The sequence below is a fragment of the Echeneis naucrates genome, chromosome 1 (assembly GCF_900963305.1).
Source record: "Echeneis naucrates chromosome 1, fEcheNa1.1, whole genome shotgun sequence".
NCBI classification, from domain to species: Eukaryota; Metazoa; Chordata; class Actinopteri; order Carangiformes; family Echeneidae; genus Echeneis; species Echeneis naucrates.
Window position 1 is genome coordinate 8101372 of NC_042511.1, and position 23419 is coordinate 8124790.

The following is a 23419-nucleotide window of genomic DNA, read 5'->3' on the forward strand; positions in this document are numbered from 1 at the left end:
GTTTGTCGACCAGCGACTCTCCCTGATGTGCTATCATGCTATTGGCTGTTTCTCTACAGGCTGCAGGATCTACACTGGATTCTTATTAATGCCAGGACTGTATAACTTGTTATGCTCTCTGCAATAAAAAGTTTGAGCTACAACTGAAACTACAACTACTTACTGTTGTTATATTGTTATTACTTGTAACTGATAGTATTTTTCCAAATTGCTCAATGAAGCAGCAGCAGGATGTTGAGGATGAGCGAATCAGCTGCTAATGCTAAAGCTGCTATCGTCGCAGTGGAGCTTTCACCACCAGCTCATTTTCATACCATTAGCTTTGGTTGAACTACATTTAAATCAAATATTAAACTTTACCTTCATGTATATGTTTGATTTCAATGTAAATTAACAATCCTACCAAGACACATTAGATTTAAAAAACATTTAACAACTGCGAACTAACTACAGCGAACAGAAAAGAAAAAAAACAAAAAAATTACGAATCGGCATGACTAGTGAAGCAACAGATTCAGTAGTAAAGTAGTATTTATTTATGTATGTATTTATTTATTTATTTGTTGTGATTTTTATCCCCTCATTTTCTAAGAGTATCTAAAGGCAAAGGGCAGTGTTTGTGTGTTTTTTTTTTTTAGTTTATACTGCATTTTTTTCCCGTAATATAAAAGAAGCAGCCTTAAAAGGCATAAAGTTAAGGCCCACATCCTTTAAAGTGTTTCGAGCAGCCTGAAAGTTTTTCCTCAACATCACTGTTTTCTGCAAAAGGCAAGATCCAAATCCAGCACACCAAATAGTTCTTCAGAACTCAGAACTGAGAGTTAGTCATCTGTTCAGGATTGGTCAACATAGGGTGGCAGCAAACCCTGATTGGTCAGCGGTTATGAGACGAAGCCAAAAAGCGGCTGGAGGAAGAGGCCCAAGGTTCCCAGGACGCACACGGTCACAAACACCCACAGGAAGATTCTATCAATCACCATAGCAACGTACTTCCAGTCATCCTCCACCTGCAAGCGAGGGAGGGGACAGAACAAAAAAAATGTGAGAAGATAGGGAAAGTGTCAGTGGTGCCAAGCGGGAGACGGAATTGCTGAGAGATGCTTTTGAAAAGCTGCTGAGGAAAGGTGGAACAGGGGGAGTTAAACGGGTGACTCAGAGACTCAGAAGGTGGCAGGTGGTGGGAGTCGATGGAGCGAGGCGAGGATTAGTGCAGCATGGAGACAAAGAGGGTGAGACAGAGGAAAAGGGGGAGAGAGAAAAGAGCTGAACTTGTAAGCCAACAGAAATTTGAAACATAATTTACACAGCAGTAAATTATTATGATAATCACATTCAAGCCACAGCCTCAAAAGAAGTGACGGGTGTTTTGACAAAGCTGATTGAGCCATGAGTTTTACATATCAAAGGCTGTTTCCCCTTTTTGGACATTTCACCCACTCTATTTATAAACGGGCATAACATCTAAAACGATTTGGTTCTATCTGATACCATTGTTACCTCGTGGCGAAGGTTAGGATATGCTGCCTGGAATCACAGCAGGGTGCTCAGAGGCCAACATGGCTTCGAGTGTTTTTGCATGAATACATTATGCATTTGTGTGTTTGTGTTTCTGTGAGCTGCTGTGCATTTATGCAAAGTTTAGAAACACTGGAATTTCATATTTCCTATGAGGTTTGATCCTGAAGTTTTGTGAGGCCGTGTATTTTCTAAAGTAGTCCAAAACAGATTTAAAGTAAAAGGACTGTTTCTGTCTGGTCTTGTGTTCTTATGTGTTTTATCTGATTTACCACAATTTCAGCTTTATTTTGAAAAGATTAGATAGGTTGAAATGATCAAGGACAACATCTATCAAGCTGTCATGGATGTTCACACACATACAGACATACGCTGCTTTGGTTTCTCTTGGTTCTACAATCAGAGAAAAATAAACATGACTCACCTCTTTGGCCTTGTTGCGGCTCCTCATGTTCTCTGCGATGTACTTGACGCTCTCGATGGCCTGTGTAATCTCAGGCGAAACCACAGAGAAGGCCACCACAGTACTGATGCTCTGTGGGCTGAGCTGACATGTCATCTTGCCCGTGTCTGCTGTTTCTGTGGTCTCACTTCCATGCTGGCAAGGGCAAGGGCATTTCTTCCCAGTGCAGCCTTCCACCGATGAGAGTTTACTGTTCCCGAACTCCAGACAGTTGAGGGAGCCTCCTCCGACCTGCTGGGGACAACAGATCATCTCAGAGTACGCATTGCTCCGTAATGCCTTTTCTTTTCCAGCCAGGATCGATCTGTGGGACTTTGCTTCCTTTGAGCTCTCTGTGGTGTTTACAAATCCATTATTAGAAGACAAAGGCTTTTTGGCAGAGTCACCTGGCTGTACTCGCAGGAAGGCAAGACCCCACGGCATTACAGAATTGAAACATCTGTTAAGTAAGTCATCAAATGGTAAGAAATTTTTTAGATTGTCAGTGAAGGCAAGCCAAGGATTAGAGTATAACTGGATTGTTCAGTTTCTTACCCTTCTGTGGTAGAACATGTGATTCCCAGAGCTAAATACACACTACAGCTTAATTTTTTATGAAGCTATATCCACGCATCGCTGCGACTAAACAGACCTCATTAATAAAATGAATTTTACTTTTCTTGAACATGAAATTTATTGTTGAAGCTTGTGTTCTAGTATTGTGTTGTTGTTTTATATTGAATCAGCTGCAGAATGTTTAGAGAGTAAAAAAAAAAATCTTCTGGGTCTTGTTGCACCTGTTTGCCTTCGGTGACTTTCAAGTTTGACTTTATCACTTGTTACCCTTTTTTGTTTATATCTTCAGGTTTCCTGTGTATCGACAAACCTACACAGCACTCGTTTTGTTATCTGCATGATCATACACATAAAACAGGACAGGCAGTTCCTGTGTGCTCCTGAGAGTTTGTCCCCTGACAGACTTTCTTGCAGGGGGTTTACACGCCTCCTGACAAGGGTTGGTGATCTGCCAGCGTGGTTGGGTTCTGTGGTTTATTGAACAAGCTCAGAGCTGACTCCGAGGCTTGAGTCTTGCTCCAGGGAACTGCAAGGGTATATAAAAGGGGGTAGGGTCCTTACCTGCATCAAGCTATTCTTCCTTTTCTTCCCTCCTTTCCCTCGTCCGCCTCCTCCTCCCCCTCCAGCTCCTCCTGCCTCCCCACTGCTGTCCAACCCCCCAGCCTTGTCTTCATCAATTGGTCTCCGCATCAGCATAATCCTCGGCAGCATTTTGAGGAAAACAGAGCGCACCCAGCCCGGCATGGTGTGGGTCATTGGTGTGCGGTAGTGGACGTTCAGCACGAACACAGTGATGACGATGCTGAGCGTAACGAAGATCATTGTGAAGAGCAGGTACTCTCCAATGAGTGGGATAACCAGCGACGTGGAGGGAATGGTCTCTGTGATAACGAGCAGGAAGACAGTGAGGGAGAGCAGGACGGAGATACAGAGCGTGACCTTCTCTCCACAGTCAGAGGGGAGATAGAAAACCAGCACTGTGAGGAAAGAGATGAGGAGGCAGGGAATGATGAGGTTGATGGTGTAGAAGAGAGGCAGGCGCCGGATGTAGAAGGAGTAGGTGATGTCTGGGTAGATCTCCTCACAGCAGTTGTATTTGATATCATGCTTGTAGCCCGGCGCGTCAATGATTTCCCACTCGCCACTCTCCCAGAAATCTTTAAGGTTCACCTGGGAGTTGAAAAAATAAATCAAATAAATCTTAAAATCAAATAATATCATGCTATGAAACTAGAGCAACATTTAAGGTCAGCTTACAATTTCACTTTTTTGTTTTATTTCACATCAAATATATTTTTAAGAAGGCACAAATTAACATATTTTATGTCCATATGCACCCAAAACCTATTGCTGCAAGGAGACGCTGATCACTGTATATAAGGCCATCTTGTTGCAACTCTTTGCAACACAGAAAATCTCAAAATAATAAGAAGTGAAAATGTTCATTTGTACATTGTCTGTCTCCGTAAATAATAATTAGAGGAAAAAAAAACAAACAAACAAAAAAAACAGTTAAACCATTGCATGTTGTTACTTTCAAAAGTCAATTATCAGGATTTTGTTTGCTGATATTAGATCCTACAGGCAGGCAGGTAAAAGGTGCTTTAAGGGATATTTTAGTGAGTTTGTGTTCTCTTCATGAAAGCAAATCACTTCCAAGAGACCATTAAAATGGATTCCCAGCAGACCCAAAGCAAAGCTCAAAAACATTGGATCCTTTGTCTCCCATAATGCAATTCACTGGCATTTGTCAGGAAACTCTCTCTGCCTCCTAAATCCCACTAATTTCCAACTCACTGGAAACTTTCATGGCATATATTTGGGGATATTAGTGACATTGGAAAATTCCCTCTAGCACTAAGGTACACGTCATAAGACTTATTCGACTATCAAATAGATAAATCGTTGATAGTTACACCACAGATGGAAACAGACCAACACTCATACTGACCTTGGACCCAATAAGTACCAGGTCAATCTTGGCTTTATCATATGTCCAGGAGCCAAACTTCATGGAGCAGTTTTGATAGTCAAAGGGGAAGTAGGTGATGTCCATGGGGCAGGAGGATTTGAAAATGGCTGGAGGAACCCAGGTGATCGTACCATCAAACTTCAGCAGAGCCTTGGTCTTGTCCTCAACAAGGAAATCACCTACAGCGCTGTGTAAGATGTGTGTGTGTATGTGTGTAAAATCAAGCACATGCATTCCCATGACAGAGAAGATATGAAGAGATAGGACACGAAGGCATATGTGGGTGTTGAATATGCAACAAAGGTTAGAGGGAGGGAGAGAAACCAAACAATGAGAGTGGAGGTAGGGGGATGGAAGTGAGGAAGAGAAGAGAGGGCATAAGATAAAGAGGCGGCAGGAAAGAGCAGAGAACAATGAACCTGTGCTCTACGTTACTGAAAAACACAAAACTGTGTTCGATTAACATCCTGGATCTCCATTAAAGTGGAAAGAGAAAAGAGTCAATTAAATAAAAAAAAAAAATGAAAGAGTAGAGCACACCCAAATAATGACCCCGAGCAATACATAATTATATCAGCTGATTTAAATGTTATTTGTCTGCCGACCAGAACTGATCTTTTCACTTAAAAAAATATTGACTTGAACATAATATTAGGATGATACCTGGTTAAAGCAGCTTTGATTTTTTTTGTCCTCTTGCAAAACAAACATGATGCTGACATACTATCATTAGGGACACTGATTTCACCAGCAAACATCCACATAGTTTCGTGTCTGGTGACTGTATTCATGCCGTTAAATAAATAATCTCTCCTCTATGGTTTCTCCAAAAGCTGAGGAAATTGTCTGGCTCTTGAGCTGCTAAACGCTCCACTGTGTTCTCAAGCTTGAACTTCTGGGCAGACAGTCAGATAGTGTCCACGCAGTTTGGCAATTTCTCTTTGTTGTTGTTGAAAGCAGCAACCTGCCACTGCTAAAGAAATGCCATGAGAGTAACTTAAAAACCATGAAGGTACATTAAAGCCAGAGCCACGAGCTGAAGGAAGCTAAATTGCTCTGTGGAGCCTGGTAATAATTTGCTCTGGATTCATAACTGGCGCGCCCCTTTCACCCATGGTGAATACCAAAATGATAACTGGGGCAGCAAAAAGCTGAGACAAAAATATCTGGTGTCCAAGCACCTGCCCTGCCAGCTCCAAAGGGGTATTTTAGGCACTATTACCCCATTATGTATAATTAATTTAGGCAGTTCTGACCGTCACTATTCATAATTTCTGAGGCCTCATCCTGTCAGGAAACCGTAAATATAGCTCTGTTTGTTAATGATGATGCTGTTTGTGTTAATGATAATGTTGACAGCCTCACTTGTTGTAGAGCACAATGTCGGGTCTCCAAATCTTGTTTGATGGAACTCTAATGAACTCAATCCCATCAAACTCAGCCGGTATCCATCGCAGCTTGTAGTCGTTCCAAATCTTTTAAGACAAAAAGAAAAAAAAGCCGTTTGAGCCTACAGGGGAGTCAACCATCTGTTTTGTGTTCTGCTTTGTACACTGCGCACAGTATCTGACACTGGAGACAACTCCCTTCATGGGAATATTTTGAAATGCATATTTATACTACAGGCAGAGCTCCTTTTCCTTTTGATGTTTTATTGGGAAGCCAAATATGGATTTTGTGGCAATTAAAATAAATAAATAAATAAATAAACCAACCATTACAGTCAGGAAACTGGTTTACCTTTATTGTAGGTGCATTTGAAATTGAGCAAACTTGGGTTTCTTTGTGCTTTAAACATAGATTCACAATGTAGCTTTTTAGTAAGTAAATCGTATCACTTTCACAATAGTCACATCTGTATAAGCAGCCGCTCACAGTGAAGGGGGGTATATGAGTAAACAGCTCAATGAAAGACGTGATGGAACAACACATTTATGTGCTCTTCTTTCAAAATACCTGCAGGTAATATTTCATAAGCGGTGGATCCATTAGTCTTGGCTATTTGCATGTCATTCAAGATGAATTCATTCATTAGCGAGGCAGATTAAAACCCAGTTACGACCTGGGAGCTGTTTAATTAACCACTTCATGCTACACTGGTTTTTCATTTTTCCATCCTGGCAGTTTATGTTACAACTGGCTGAAGATATAAATCATGATACTTCAAAATACACATCTTCTTATATGCAGAGATAAAAATCCATATTAAAGGAATGTTTTAATCACAAAGTGTAGCTGGTTTTAATTTCTCATTGGATTCTACTTTACATCTCACAAAATGTACAATTTTTAAAATTCAGCTGCTGTATATGAAGTGTACTTTCGTTTCACTATACAAAATAGCAATTGTACTTAGCAGCTTGACCGACAGCAATTGTCAGCCATCAAGCTTTCTCACAAATTCCTCACAAACTAAACTCAGCGACTGCACAAAAACTATTGGAGAAATAGGACAAAGAGGGCCCAAGTCTTTTTTTTTTTTTCTTTATGTAGAGCCGGGGTGCCCAAACGACGGCCCACAGGCTATATTTGTCTGTGATCACATCTCTCATCACAGAATTCAGTCAGCACAGCCAAGACTTTTAGAACTGAGAAGGAACTCACACTGTCTGCGATTTCCTTTTTGATGGTTGTTAAAGGCCAAGTGTCCTCTGATGAGACGCCACGCAAAAAGACTGATGTTCGGCTCAACGTGTATGTGAGCAGAAATTCTGTCTGTTAACTCTGAACAGAAGCCGATGGAGAACCAGAGTGACCGACAGCCTTCTCTCTGATGTCTTTTGCATCTCAACCACGAAGCTCACTAATGACCTGCCAGCTATCCTCCAGACCAGCATCGCCGCTCCCACGCTTCCCATTCCAGGCCAGTTCAAACATACACAGTTTTCATGTGGTGATAAGCCCAATGATTTCATGAATTTAATCAAATAAAGTTATAGTTGATCATTTTTAAGAAACATTAGTTGATGTGTTAACAAGCCCTATTTCTTTTCTTGTCCCTCCCTTCTTACAGGACAGTGGAAGGGGAGAAGCAATCTGAGGCTGTCATGGATAGAATGACCTGGCAATTTTTTTGTAAAAAAATAAAATGAAAATTTATTTATGGACAGCCGTGATGTCGGCTTTTTTTTTTTCAAACATGATCTATTATCAAGCGTAATCACATTGTTAATTACATACTAACATAAATGCATGAAGTGAGGCAATATACCTCACTTCCAGTGAGTGGCCAAGTCCTTTTACATTTTTTGTATGTGGTCCTCAGTATCTGTATCTCAGTGCTGTATCTGTGTATACATGTTGCAACAAATTCTAATAAAAAAAAAAAAATTCACGTTTTTCAATTGATGCTTAGTGAGTTTTCAATTTATATATTAGACACTTATGCTACTTTTTGTACTTATTATTAAATTTACTGACAAATACTCTAAGCTATGATATTGGTTGCCCTTTGGTCTGATATATTCTTTCTAATAGATGAGGCCGAGCCCTCCAGTCCACCACAGAAATACAGAAAGGTTTTTTTTTTTACAGTATTTGTAGCAGTTATAATGAAGTACTCTCATTCCATGCATTAAGTAGATGGTAGCTTGGACTCAAGGAAAATAAAGGGAACACATTTAGAAACACTTTGCACTCTTACAGAAGGAATTCCCTGCAGTTTTTCTGCAGAACAGATGCCATAAATTCACCTAAAATGGCTTCCACTGTAAACCCGCTGGCTGCAATTCAAAGTCTCTATGAGTGACTACAGTGTTGACACAGCTTCCCATTAGTGATGCCTTGTTATAAATAAACAGCTCAGCCATTACAGGCAGCAAATGAGATCAGCCTGTCCAGGCCACTTAATGCATTTTAATTTGAGAGCTCAGAGATCACAGAACCATCTTATCCATCACTGATTTGCAGTAGCATCCAACTGCAGTTCCACCATAGGGACCAATTACGCTCTGATTTTAAATCACTGCGGCCTATAATTTTAATAGCGAGCTTTTTTTTTCTTCTTTTTTTTCCCCCTCAAATAAGAGAAGTACAGATTGAGAATGGGGGGAAATAAAGAGGAAAAAACTGCAATTGGGAAGATAGCTGTCTGTGTGAGGTCAGGAACTCTGGGTCAGCTATAGATCTGCAGAGAGGCAAAACGTGACCAACATTCATCACTAGCTGTCTGCATCCAAATGTCTATCTGAGATGTCCTTGTTTCTTTGTTGACTTGCTCCTCTCCTCTTTATTCTCACTGTGTTGTAGCATTTCAGTGAAAAACACACATTCACAAAACAAACAAACACCTCATGGGGAGAGTGAAGCAAAGCGTAGCACCCATTCTGGTGTCTGCTTAGTCTGTACAGATATTGAGGTCTTTTGTCCATCCCTAAATTCAAACTGAAATCCAAAGGTGACATCCTTCACAATCAGAGCCCCAAAACTGCTTCAGGTTTTTTATGTCTATGACCTCATTTAAACTTCCTCTTAACACTTAATTTTTATTGGAAGCATTCCCTAATTTTATAATTTTATTGATGATATTATATTTTTATCTTTTCCCCTTCCTTGTTACTTTTTGCAATTTAACTATTTTTATCTTGTTGTGTTATTGATTTCACTTTTCATTTTTCATTTCATTTTCATTTTGTGCATTTGATTTCACATGTAATCAGCTTTGTAAGTGTTTTTTGGAAAGTGCTATACAAATAAGTTGATTATTATTCTCTGTGTTCACAACCCCTTCTTAGGCTTCACTTACTGATATCACTGAAGACCTCTGGATGAGGTAGGGTCAGCGTTAATATACGTTTTCCGTGTGTGTGTGTACTTACATGCCTGAGCCACAAGTTTGTCTCCATGATCTGGTTCACCTCATCCTGTAGAGACACAGAGAAATGTGTTTATGTGTGCGTTATTAGTATATTTGTGTCTTGTTGTGTTAAAAGGTGACAACAAAATTAAGAGAGGAGTAAAAATATGCATTCTTGTAAAAGAAGAAAGTAAGAATCCAACTAATCCCTGAGTCTTTGTCCTCTAAAGCTGGAGCTGACTGACTGAAAAGGCAGACAATGAATAATTTAATAGTAGATGGCGGCGTTACAGAGGTCACTTCCTCTCTACCTTTCTCCATGACCTGCCTTCACTTTTGATTTGCAGCGATGTGATTCTCAGTATTCCACATAAAGGACAGACATGCTGTTTACTGGATACAACCAGCGAATGCACACAGACACACACAGAGCCACAGATTCACTTAGTGAGCCCACACACACATCCACATGCTCACCTTTAGATTAATGTCACCTTGCCAAGCAAGCAGATATAGCTAAATATCAGTCCAGTCTGAAAAGAGCTCCTGCAGGCAATTTTTCTTAATCTGAGGATTGCCATTCTGAGCTGAAAACCTCTTTTCGCTGGTGGGGGGATGTGAAACAAGCCTGCTCCCCTCCCAAAGCCCTCTACATCAATCCCCCATACATGTAAAACTTAATATCCCCAAAGCAAAACAGCATTGCATAACAGACCGTGGGACATTATCGGAATCCGTGAAACTGAAAAGACTAAATAAAGACTGCGTTCACTTTCTGCTTTCACTCGTCTCGTTCCGCAGCTTATCTTTTAGCTTCTCGGCTTCAAAAAGGTATAAAATGTGATCAAGATTCTCATGGGAAGGCGTCACAGTTCACACAGGCTCTCACACCCTGTTGAGAGGATGCTGCTGATCAAAGAGTTTCAAGGCAATGACCTTTGTTCACAGGTACTTAGAAAACATGACCTCATGTACATTCTGTTGATCTCTGCAATTCAATTTCTGACTTATGCGTGGGTGTGCGTGGCTTACAACTTTAACTAGCTGTGAGATGGAAACTTCAAACTCCACAGTGACGGGGTCGGAGACATTTTCGACTGGTCTGATGAACTGGTTGTATCTTCTGAAGAGTTTCCTGAACAGCCGGTCCTCGGCCTTGGATGAGAAGCAATCTGAGTGGGCAGAGACAGAGAGGGGAGGGGCAGACAAAGTGATCAATCACTGGCCATGCGACTTTAAATGAGGGATTTGAGAGGAAGAGAGCCAAAAAACACAATAATATCCAACAAAAATGCAGCAATAGTCATCCAAGCCTATTAAAGTTGAATTAAATTATATTAATGGGAAATTGAGAAGAAAATCAGTGTCAGCCTCCTGCGATACTGATGCAGCATCACATCAGTAATTCTTTAGAGTTTGTAGAATGAATGTTTTGTATTTGTTGAATGATCTATAAAAAAGCCTTTTTAGATACCAGCTGTTTAAATCATCTGAGTCTGCTTTGAAGAAATCTTTGACTTAAAAGAACTTTCAGAATTTTTCTGTGTGTGGTTGCAGAACCCAGAGAAGCCATGTCAATTCGGAATAATAAGAAAACAGACATAACATATTTATGATATGGTGGACATTCATTATTTCTGTTTCTGCTTTCACAGCGAATATGAAAAAGGGAAGAAAAAGCTCTCTACAAGGACAAAAATTCATCATTCTGACCTTTCACTATGAGCTGAATGACATAACGTCTTCCACTCTCAGTCCATCATTATTTCAGTTTAGTTCAGACCCATGAAAACGTTGTCATTAGCTCCCATATCCAAAGCCCCCTAGACTCACTGATGTCCTGAAAGATCTCCATCCAGTCGCTCACCCCTTACCTCCACTTTTCCTGAAGCTTGTGCCAATGCAAATGTATAACCACAATTTCAGAAACCACTGAAACACTTTAAGTCACAATGTAGATTTTTCTGCCTTTTTTCTGTCCAACAATCTGATCCAAGCTTTTCAACACAACATGATATCACAATACCAGCAGAGCCACGTTCATATCCTTACACATCGTTACCATGTTCCATTTATCTAATGTGCTAAACAACTAAATTTCTATGTATACATTTTTATTATTACAGGTCTATTATAATTTAAAGTATGGCTAAATACATGGTGGGTTTGAGCTCTGCCCAGAGCTCAGAAACACTGAAATTGTACATTTAGTGTGTCTATACAGTCCTATTTTTTGTTGTAACTAAAAGCCATAGTGACCTGAATAGCTGAATGAATTGACCAGTCCTGCAGGTCATTAAGCAAGAGCAAACAAATCTTTGAGAGCAGCATCACTTTAAAAGCCCAAGCATCACAAAGCCTGAGCATTATGAGCAGGTGGTAGAGGTCCAAGAATAGAATCTCATTTACGCTGAAATAAAATGTAATATCTAAATGGAGATAAATCACAGTGACAAGCTTGTGCTCATCTTCTCTCCTGACAATGGTAAATATAGATAGGTAGGTGTTGCAGCTGTGGGGATTCATCCTGTATGGGAACAGGATTTATTTTAATATATCTAAATATAAATTTGTGTTTGGCTAGACTGCTGCTTAAGTCCTGTATACTTATCCAAAACAGGAAGAACCTTATTTACTGATTAATCCAAAGAGGAACTGAGAAAGCCCAAAGCACAAAATCAGCATAACTGAAAATTCGACGACACGCAGCAGGCTGTCTGAACCTACTGCAGAGGAGTTACAGACTGCAGCCTGAGGACAGGAGAGGAAGTTATGAGTTTTTTTGAGGCACATCTTCAATGTAAGGTGATCTAGTAATTCTATGAGTTTGTGTTATCATGCACATCAGAAGTTTCCCTAGTTAAAATTACTCTGTTCCTGTTTTTCTCAACAGAATACATTGCCAAAGTTGCCCCTTAATTGAAACCAAAAGCCATCCATCTAAAATCTGAGAGTGAATGAATTTAAAATCATTATTTTTATAATTCATTTCAAATATATGGTAAAACTTTTTTCATCATCTTCAGAATTTACATTTATACATACATATTTACATAATAAGAGAAGAGTAGATGGTGTTGTTAAGGTGATGCAGCTAATGTGTGAACTACGTGTGTTTTAGTCTCTCTTCTGTTGGATTTCTGATTAAGTAAGTTCTGAGGAAAAGTGTTAAAATCCAACAGCACCTGTCGCGAGGACCATAATTTTAAAGGAGCAATTTGTTAGTAGTAATGATATTTCTCAGTTATTGCTCTGGATTTCAGTCAGCTGTTTACAAGGAAGGAGGAGGTTGAAATATATGTCTTCTGGGCAGTATTACTTCTCCAAGGCAGACTGGGAACTAGAAAGCTAGCTTGTTAGCATGTGTCAATAAAAGAACAGAACTCCAGCTGGAGACACTTGGCAAGTAAAGCAATGATTCCAGACAGGTAGGTCAACGTTTGTTGATGCTAATGTTGACTAAATGGCAATACAAATTGTACAAATAACTCATGTGACTCTAGGTTCATACGGAATAACAGTGACACTACAGGATTTACCAAAATAAGCTGGTTATTGGTAGTTGGAGGTGTTCAAAGTGAGCCATGGCAAAAAGAAAGTTCCCCACAGTGTCACTTTAAAGTTTTTCAGAGTTACTAGAGTCATCACTCCTGCAGTTTTGTGAAGCAGATCAATCACTGATCTTTGTTGGTGACCACTGAGCTTTCACACAGAAACTGTATTTGTTCACCATAAATATCTAGATCAACAGCATATTCTGCTCTGACAGGCTCTCAAATTGGTGGGTGGAGTAGACGGTGCAAAGAGAGATCGAGGGAAGGATATACTGCAAAAATGGACAAATAATTAAAGCAACAGCAAAAAGATAGCATTAAGTATGAGAAAAAAAAACTGTGAGATAGAGAAAATTAGCATTCAGTAGACCTTTGGAGAACATGTGTCACGTGAGCAGTTTTTAACTTGAGGTGAAAAGGCTGTGCAATCCCACTGATGAAATATTACTGACCCTATTACATCAATATCTCACCCTCAAAGACAGGAGATTGTCCTCCTCATGCAACATTGACAGCAGAAACTGAACTCCTGGTGACGACAAGAACGTTCATCAAAAAACAGCAGGAGCAGGACAGGAGATGTGAAGAGAGGAGACTGAAAGTAAAGCCTTATTAAGATGCCACTCAGAAGATCATGTAAATCCACACTTCGTGGCCCTCTGTATGGCTGCTGCCTACGGTGGCATGTGCTAATGCTGAAGAACATAAAGTTCAAAGGAAGCATGGTACTAAATGCTTTGCATCTGATCCAGGGGACAAAAAAAAGGAAACATTTCAATAGTGACAGCAGTGTTTTGTTTTTCTTTCTTTTTTGGACAAGCAGCAGAAATGGAATAGATTCAAGGACAAAGGGATGAAGAAGGAAGGATAGTAAAAAAAAAAAAAAAAAAAAAAAGAAGTGGAAAAATTAGATGGACTGAAAGCGTCACGGTACTTCATCTACATGTTCAGATAATTACAAAGGCAGAGCTGCTGTCTCATACATGTCCATGGACTAAAGCAGACCTTTGATCAAAACAAGATCCAACATTCATATGCTCTCTCTCTCTCACGCACACATGCACATACACGTATGTGCTTTGGTGTGGTCAATTACATTTCACGTTGGGGATCATGAACAAACCAGTCATGAGCCACAGGTTTATATTACTCTCTGTCTCTTTCCTTCCAATTATGTGACTCTACCAGGCTCACTCACGAGTTCCATCATGCTAGGATTAACATTTTACATGAGCCAAATGTAAACCCGCTCAAAATTATTGACAGCCATTTGCAACATAGAGCATTAACTGTCATTACTGCATACGTCTTGGTGCAAGAATTAAAACGAGAGTCCAAAATAATCTGATGGCTTTGCATGAATCTCCATTGTGAACAGATCTTGGTTGGCAGTGGAGCCCGGCCTTTACGCAGTGACTACTGTGTGACTACAGATCACATATCCACAAAGGAAACCAATTTTCTCCACACGCTGAAATGCTGTGTGTGGTGCTGTAATAGGAACACAGGGGCAACACAGTCCACAGTTGGATGTAAGTTGCAATGATGAGCGTGGAAATATCTTCCCGTTGAGAGTAGAAATCAACCATTACTCTGAAAGACCATATAATTTGCTCGCAACACTTGTTGATTTTTAATGCTACTCTTTTTTTTCTTTCTTTTTACAAATCAGGGCTGTTTAGTGTGGTAGCGTACCATCTTCAGCCAACTCTTAGAAGTTAATATTAATTACTGTAGGTAGCGAGAAACAGTTGATGAAACATGCAAGTCTTTTTATCTTTTTTTTTTGTGGTTGGGCTTCACTAAAAGAAAACATTTGACTCAAGAAACAGGTAATGTTTTCCACCAATGTCTTGTTGACTGGCAATAGCAGGAAATAAACAACAGAAATGGCTCCAGTCCGTTAAAATATCAACTGCCATCATGGAAAAAAAATCTGACCCGGTGAAGAAACGCGATGCGGGCTGCATGAAGCTGTCTTTCACAGAAAGGTTTTTACCCCATAACCCCATAAAGAGGGGCAGATTTGAAGCGTTTGGGTTATAAAAAGCCATTTTAAAAGGCTGATGTATGCTAACTTTTTAACTCTATCAGGTTAAATGATGATCTTACCGAGGACGCCATCAGGTAGATGTAAATATCCGGTGTCAACCGATTTGGTTCCCCCCAAATTCCTGTTCCCCTTTACGCTGATTTACTGCTGAGTCGTGCGTAGTTGCTAAGTTACCGTGCGTAGTTAAAGAAGAAACACAAATAGAAACACAGCTGGGTGTACGGAAAGCGCAATGGAACAAGCCAATGTGTAGGTTACTGGTATGGCATTTATTATATAACAAAATAAATTGAGAATGCATTTGTTCGGCCATTCTTTGTCAATCTTTGTGTAAATGGATGTCAGCTAGCATGTCTGTGCGACAGTAGCCTACGTTAAATAAACCTCATTGCCGGATCACATACACTAGTTAGTCGCTTCGAAATGGACTGCTAGCTAACTGGTTAGCTAACTGGTTAGCATGCTCGACTGACTGATTGATGACATTATTTTTGACGTATAACGTAACTATTGCTTACCTTTCATTTGGAAACGGGCAGAGCGCCTGCGAATGACATATTTCTGCTCCTCGGAAACACCCACCGGATAGTGTCCGTATTTTTCATAATTCATGAACTCGTTGAAGAACATACACTCACAACAATTCAGCAACAAAGCACGATATTTATTTACTCATAAAAATTATAAACAAGTCAACAGGCGTGGACTCGGAGCGCAGAAGAAGAGGTCACGTGGGATGCTGGAGCCAATCGCAGCCCACTCTGGGTTAGCGCTGTGGAGCAGCGGTAATGCTGCGCCACAGCTAGGAGGGAGGCGTTCGATTCCCGGCTAGGGAACATGTAAATGTACAATGATGAATGAATGAATGTAACCCCGGGGTTAAGTGATGACAATGCTAATATGTATACATGATGTAAATGTAATGGATTGTATGATTTACTGTAATATGTATGTAAAGGTACATTCAACATGTCTATGGAGTTAATTAGTTGCAAGTAATGGATCCGGCGCCCCGCCCAGGAACGGACCGAGACCAGACCGGAGACAGGACGCGTCCACAGACTAGACCAGTAAAGCGAACAAGTCACCCACTGAGATGAACTATTTTAGTGAAAGATTATGTAATATTTCAGCATATTAACTTGTTTTCTTGTTTGGGGGGTGGTTTACACACAGACCGAACCGTGATGACGTACCACCCAGAGTGGGCCGCGATTGGCTCCAGCATCCCACGTGACCTCTTCTTCTGAGCTCCGAGTCCACGCCTGTTGACTTGTTTATAATTTTTATGAGTAAATAAATACCATGCTTTGTTGCTGATTTTTTTTTTTGTGTGTATGCTACAGTTTAACTGGTTGATCGATCAATGATAATTATGTAGACCTATAGCCTATTTTATGGGCATGTCGTGCAAGAGATAACAGATAATATGTAGGCTTTCAGGGAAAGAAATATTTCAAGTGTTCAGTGAATGGATCATTGACTTTCGTATAAATCATGCACTTACTTGGAACCAACCCAGGGCATAAACTAATTCCCAACCCAGTTTCCCAAAGGGCGCAAAGTTGATACATTCGGGAGGTCAGGATGAGCGTCTGTCATGTGAGTGTATGTTCTTAAAATGGTAAACTTGTGTTCAACGAGTTCGTGAATTATTAAAAATACGGACACTATCCGGTGGGTGTTTGTGAGGAGCAGAAATATGTCATTCGCAGGCGCTCTGCCCGTTTCCAAATGAACGGTAAGCAATAGTTACGTTATACGTCAAAAATAATGTCATCAATCCATCAGTCGAGCGTGCTAACCAGTTAGCTAACCAGTTAGCTAGCAGTCCATTTCGAAGCGACTAACTAGTGTAAGTGATCCGGCAGTGAGGTTTACTTAACGTAGGCTACTCTCGCACAGACATGCTAGCTGGCATCCATTTACACAAAGAATGGCCGAACAAATACATTCTCAATGTATTTTTTTATATAATAAATACCAAACCAGTAACCTACACATTGGCTTTTTCCATTACATGCTTTCCGTTCACCCAGCTGTGTTTCTATTTGTGTTTCTTCCTTAAGTACGCACGGTAACTTAGCAACTACAGTTTTTTCTCCAGTACAGCTGGTGTGTTAAAATACTCCTCTGAAATGTTGAAATAATGTTTTAAGCTAACCTCTGGACAGTGTTTTTTTAAATTGTGCCGCCGATTGTTTCCACTTCCGGTAGGCGTGGCTTTCGGAGTATGACGCGTTGCTCTCTGTCCTATCACAGGACGCCCTGAGGAGGCTTTTCCTTCAACCCAGCAGGATTTTGACTCGTATTAACTCGTTTGGTACTCATACCAGTGAAAATGGCTTTATCCTTACTGGATACCGGTTCAGTATCATTAATGTGAATGGAATGTCAAATATGCACAGCTGACATTTTTGTTAAAAAACAGATTTTACCTTGATTTGAGAAAGGCTGTATAAACAATACAACACTAACACCTGGTATTTACTGGTTGCTTATCTCTATGTTCCTGAACAATGTGATGATGTGATGTTTACATATTTACATAATAACTGAGCTCATTGTGAGCAATTTATTCCTCTCCTGTTTTATTTCTTCCTCTTATCTCCCTGCAGTATTTCTCTCATGGCCAAGGACTAAAATCATGTTTCTTGACTCGCTTTTGTCCTTACACAGTTTAAACACAGAAAGTAATGACATGTCTTTTGACATTGATACATAGCTATGAAGTCTGCAGCATATCTCTATAGTCTGTTGGTTTGACTGCTGGTTTTAGCCTGGATGAAAATATCTCAACATAAAACTTTGGTACAGACAAGAGTGATATATATTTTATCAGACCACCATGAGGTTGAAATTTGTGATTTTGAGTTAGATATCTTGATACAGTAGCAGCTGGATGTGTTTTCAACAGTTTTGGTCACACAGTCTTCTCTGTCACATGAAGAATTTCAATAATAATATAAATTGACGGAGGTACTGTGCAAAAATATGCATTATACCAAGAATACATCACCATTTAATCATTGCCACTGTGAAACTGTAAACATGCTGACATCAGCATTTAGCTTAGAGCATTTTTCAGAGCCAGCAGCCATGGCCTTTTGTCTTTTTTATTACATAGCAGGCTCTGCCTTATGTCAGACTGAAGAAGTATTAAGCAAATTTACAAAACAGTTCTGCCAAAAGTGATTTACAAGGCAAGTGACTTTAAATATAATAGACCTCCCACTGTGGTATTGTTAGTGCATGAAGGTAGAAGGTCAACCTGCACACTGTTAAAAGAGGTCCGGAGATGTCTGTTATTCAGAGCGATGATGGACAGTGAGAAGGAAGGGAAATGGGGTGGAGGTGGTAGGGGGAGGACAGATAATGAGTTATGCATTCAAAGAGACCATTTTATGGGCCTTTTGAGAGGATAGAGTAAGGGCCAATCAGCCGTCACCCTCCCCTGAGCACGCAAATGCTTTCAGAGGAGAGACTGTGAGAGAGACAGAGAAATAGATGAGCAGAAAAAAAAAAAGTGTTTCTCTAATTTTCTATCTTTATTATGTCCCATGTTTATATGGTAAAGACTGTATAAAGGAGAAATTGCTTTGCTGTGAGCTGCTCAGCTGGTCCTGTTTGCTTTCTTTTGGTACCAGCGAAGCTCAGCTGAAGTGACCTGAATTCAACTGGCAGAGATTAAATGTGAGGGAGAAAATAAAGTGCGAGTTGAGCAGACAGAGATAAAACTGAGGAAGATGAAGTCAAGAGATGATGACAGGAATAGACCCTGAGAGATTTGTGAGCGAGGAAGTGTGGTGAAGATGGTCGGGGGACAGGTGCAAACAGCCAGAGAGGGTGAGATAGTGGAGAAGGCGTAGGACTGTGTGTGCGTGTGCGTGTGTGCAGTAATTGGATATTTCCTTTCTCTCTCACCACAACATTCTTTAAAAGCCTGCAAACACCTTTCTATCACTCACATTCTGTCTTTTTTTGAAACCAATAATACAGGTCCGATATAGCTTGATTTAAAACCAAATGACATTCATAATAGACTGCACATGTATCCAGCTTTTCATTCATTTGAATTTTTTCACCCTTTTCACCTTCAAAATGAGTAGATCGAATAGAAATTACACATCCATTCTATTAGAATATTGCAGTCTAATACCTCAACAATGCTTTTCGTTAAGAAATGTACCTTTTGTCCTTTCATTTGTAAAGGAGACCTTGAGGTGGCTTTGCACTTCTCTAGAGGTTTGGAGAAATGTCACCTTGGACCATCCAGACTGGGAAATTTGGGTTTCATTGATGTGCCTTCTTTGTCAATGTCAAATTAAATATACTATTCAGGAAGGTGTTAACAAATAAACGCGCATTTCCATGCTCATGCAGAAACTAAAAAATATTACTAAGCTGATGACTTTGATTGATGGCTGAGGGAAGAGAACACTCCCACACTGTATGGCTTTTGGTAGCAACTGTGAAATGTAGTAAACATGTTCACGGAGGTGGATGATTACAGGTTTGTGGGGCTGCAGTGTGAGGTGTTCGCAACACTTTTATGTGCGACTCACTTTATGATAAACCATGTGCCCTCCGCCCTGTGTTCCACTCTAAAAATGTTACAGTGATATAAGCCTTGTTAACACACTACACACACACACACACAAACCTCATCACTACAGTTCACTGACTGGATCATCAGTCATGCATTCAAATGCATTAAGAGAGCAGCCTCTGTTTGAAGACCGGAGACAGTGTCGTGAATATAATGCACCCACAGGCTGAAATAACACATTAGCTTTGGCTTGTTAGAAAACCACCAGAAGCAAAATATATACTGTAAAAATATGCATGTGCGTTTGTGTATTTTTAGTGCATTTTAATGCTTTCTATTTACACATCCACATAACCAAAGCTGTGGAAGTGGATGAGCTCTGGAGCTGGGATTTGCCCAGTGAACAAGAGGTGTATCATTTAAATTTGTCCGATGTGGAAACTTCTGTGGATGACTGTACACAAGTGTGTGTTACTCAAAGCTCAGATTGTGTAGTTACTGCAACTCTGACTCCTACAGAGAGGAATAGAGAAGTATAAAAGAAATATACTGCTCCCCTGTCACATCACCCAACATTTCTTCTGTCTCGGACGGTGAGATATTCACATACAGCAGAAGTCAACAGGAGGTTGACTTTTACAAAACGCAGAGATTTGACGCCGTGACTTGAGTCTGACTTGTTGCATTCCGACATTCGTTTAAGGATTCGTACAAATGTGTTTTTGACACAAGTTTTGACTTTGTTGATATTTAACCAATATTTACCTCGTACTTTTACTTTCAAACAAACCAAGTGCTGTGTGCGATGTGCCAGTTGGTGCAAGCAGCTACACATGCAATGCAATTTTGCAGATAGGTTCAGGATGAACATTGGATTCTTTCTGTCTGTTTCACTCCTCATAAGTGAGGAGTGTTACATTTCTTACAAACCCAATATATTCACACAAATATGTTGCATATAAAAATAATCTGCATACTGAGAAGTTTATTTTAGAAATATGTAGAATAATCGACACATCACTTAGATTTTTGATGTGGAAAACATTCATTAATGTCTCTGCATGTGTCTGTGTGTTCACTCCGATTTGTAGCTAAGTGTACTCATATTTGTAAGTGGTTGCTTGTATCTAAAGTTTGTAATCCTAGAAAGTAATCTGCCACACCGACCATGATTTGTAAATTTCACTATGATGCCTTGATAAGCATGAGATGGGAAAATGTAACACACCACTACAAACTTTGTCAAACAAAAACTCCTCATCATCAGAGAACATTTTTTAAGATATCCAACACATCTTAGCGTGATTACCAGCTGGTGCGTTTTGCCCCCCACCAGCTCCTGCTCTCACCCCCTGCCAGGTTCCACAAGCATTCACAAATGATTTCAGTACGAACTTGGCTCCATATCTGTCTTTGTAATATTACGGAGAGAGGAGAAGGAGAGCGAGAGGGAGAGAGAGAGAGAACACAAACATGCACACAGACACCTCCCAGCCAAAGGGTCATGCATGGAGTAAGAATGTGTGCAGAGGCTGATAAACCATAAAAGGGCCTATCTGCCACCGTGCATGAATCAGATAGCTGCTGTTTGTGCCCCCGGAGCAAATGTTTACGTTAATGCTTTGAAATGCTCCAGCATAATTACCGTCTCCACCGAGTGGCTCCGGGTCTCATGCAGCCTGTGTGCCTCTGCTGCGGTCAGTGATTAAGTTACTGGGTGCATTTCAGTAATAACAAATCCCTCTTCTTTCCTTACTTCACCCACTTTCTACTATTTCTTCAAGTCCTCCATCTGCCTTGCCTGGGCCCTACCCTCCCTCCCTCCCCTCCTTCCTCACTCTTTTCATTCCCCCACCTCCTCTTTGTTCCTTCCTTCCCTCACCAACTCTCTTCTCCTTCTTCCATTCCTTCTCTCAGTCTTCGTTCCTGCTTTCCCCCTTTCTTCCTGATCAATGTCAGCTACTATCTTTCTAGTCTATCTTTTCTAGTCTTAAAAGCATGTTCAATCATCATCAATCATCTTGTCTGATGTTTACTCCTTAACTTGACCTAAACAGAAGTTATCACCATAAAAATCAGCGCCGAATCCACTGCACAAAAACGTCTTCTCAAAAGCTCTAAAAATATACTTATACACAAGGACAAACACACTTTTAAGTTTTTTTTATGAAATCTATAACATAATTAGGGCAAAATGAGATATCAGATTTATTCACTGCTGGAGGAAGTTTCTTTTTTTTAATTATAATTTTTATCAATAGCCTGCAGAAGGCCAATCCCTGTTGACTGAAAATCTCCTATCTGCTTTGTGTCAGATTCAAACATTTGTTTGTTACCGGGCCTGTGCCCGGTAACAAACTCTGGCACGGGGAGCATATCCTGTAAACGAATTCTAATCTATTTTGGTTTCCTGAAATCACGAAATGCCTCAAAACAAAATTTGCATTCATCATAATTTTGCATTTCATTAAATTGGCCTAGTTAACACGGAACCAAAGCCTGGATGATGTTTATCGTTTATCGTTTACATCGAGGACAGAAATAATTTATCCAACCGAAATTCACGAGAAGGGTCGTCTCTCTCTTCTGAGTTAAATTTTTTTTTTTTTTTTTTACAAGATACAAGAACAAAAGTTTTTCTTAAAGTCAGGAAGTGGGCTATCCACGATCTGCCTGCACTTTGGATTTTTACGCCCTGGGCAGAAACTCAACTACCTTGTTGCTGACTTCTGACAGATATATGAATAAAAGCAACTTCGTGAGAAGCCAGACAGAACCCTAACCGATCACATAGCCTGCGCCTGATCCCCTGCCCAGACACTGACCCGATATCTCAGTCTACCTTCGTCCTATCTTTACAACTAAAACCACGTAAAACCTCCTCACCGCGTTTCAGAGTACCAAACATTTACGGAATTAAAACCACCAGCTGCGATAAAGCTGACTTACCTTGCGCTATCAAAACCACGAGAAGGAACAGCAAAGTCAGTCTCCTCGCCGTCTGCATGTCTCTTCCGTGTCGTTTGGGGGTCCTTTTCACTTTTTCTTTTCTTAGAGGAACTCTGTCTGTTTACTCGATGAGAGAAATAATGTCAGACGGCAGAGGAACGTTCGTCTCTCCCTTGGTGCGGTCTGTCTGGCTCTGCCGGTGCGCTCCTTCCTGATCTGATCCGAACTTGACTTCGCTCGTCCCTCCCCTCAGAGCACTCCACACACGGGGAGGGAAAACCATCCCGACACTTTCTCCGACAGGCGATCATTCCATTCTGTGGCCGACGGAAACGGAACATATTTCAACTAATCAGAAATAGTCTAAAATGAAACACGAGTGTAACTACAGGAAAGTGTTGCCCCCCACTGCGATGCTGTTTTACAGCTTCAAAGAGACGAAAACAGTCAAATCAACTGTTAAGTCAACAATCTCATGAATCGGTTGTGAGAATACCTTTGAGTTTCCTCAGTTGGGTTTTCAGATGATACAGATTAAAGTGGTGCGAAACACTTAGCTGCTTTCAGCACCACGGACAGCGTCAGTGAGTTTCACCACGCGCTGTCCGTGGTCCTGAGGTAACTCCTTCACCACATTGAGGGATACTTCGCTTTGTCACGTGGGATTATAACACCTATGTATGTAAAAACACATCATTCTTAAACCCATGTGGCTGCAGCCTGATGAGTTCAAGTATCATCTGTGCATTGCTTCCGAGATTAGAGAAAGATTAGAGCGCAGAGTGCTGTCTCTTTCATGGCCACTAAACCGCAGCACTGCGCCGGGGAGGAAAGTTTTTCTGCTCCTAAACAGCATGTCTCATCATGAGCTCCCCAGGTGCCTGCCTGCCCGATCAAGCTGCTCAAGTGTAATTTTAGCCCCTGATCTTCCATGGTTGCTTTGACGTCGAAGGCGAGGCGAGGGCTTAGTGGATCCAAGCTGGGGGTGGGGGGTGGGGGGATGGGTCCTAATGT

At 40.6% G+C, this 23419-nt stretch overlaps 1 protein-coding gene across 1 annotated transcript; it reads right to left on the bottom strand.

The window, feature by feature from the left end:
- Positions 1 to 881: 881 nt before the first annotated feature.
- LOC115040892 (neuronal acetylcholine receptor subunit alpha-3-like) lies at positions 882 to 22515 on the bottom strand. Its single transcript, XM_029498015.1, has 8 exons — positions 22406 to 22515; positions 10333 to 10472; positions 9323 to 9367; positions 5871 to 5980; positions 4485 to 4692; positions 3095 to 3703; positions 1940 to 2209; positions 882 to 1007 (listed from the first exon to the last, which is right to left on the bottom strand). The coding sequence occupies exons 1-8, from the start codon at positions 22461 to 22463 to the stop codon at positions 882 to 884; spliced, it is 1566 nt and encodes a 521-aa protein (XP_029353875.1). The 5' UTR covers positions 22464 to 22515.
- Between the last annotated feature and the right edge of the window lie 904 nt (positions 22516 to 23419).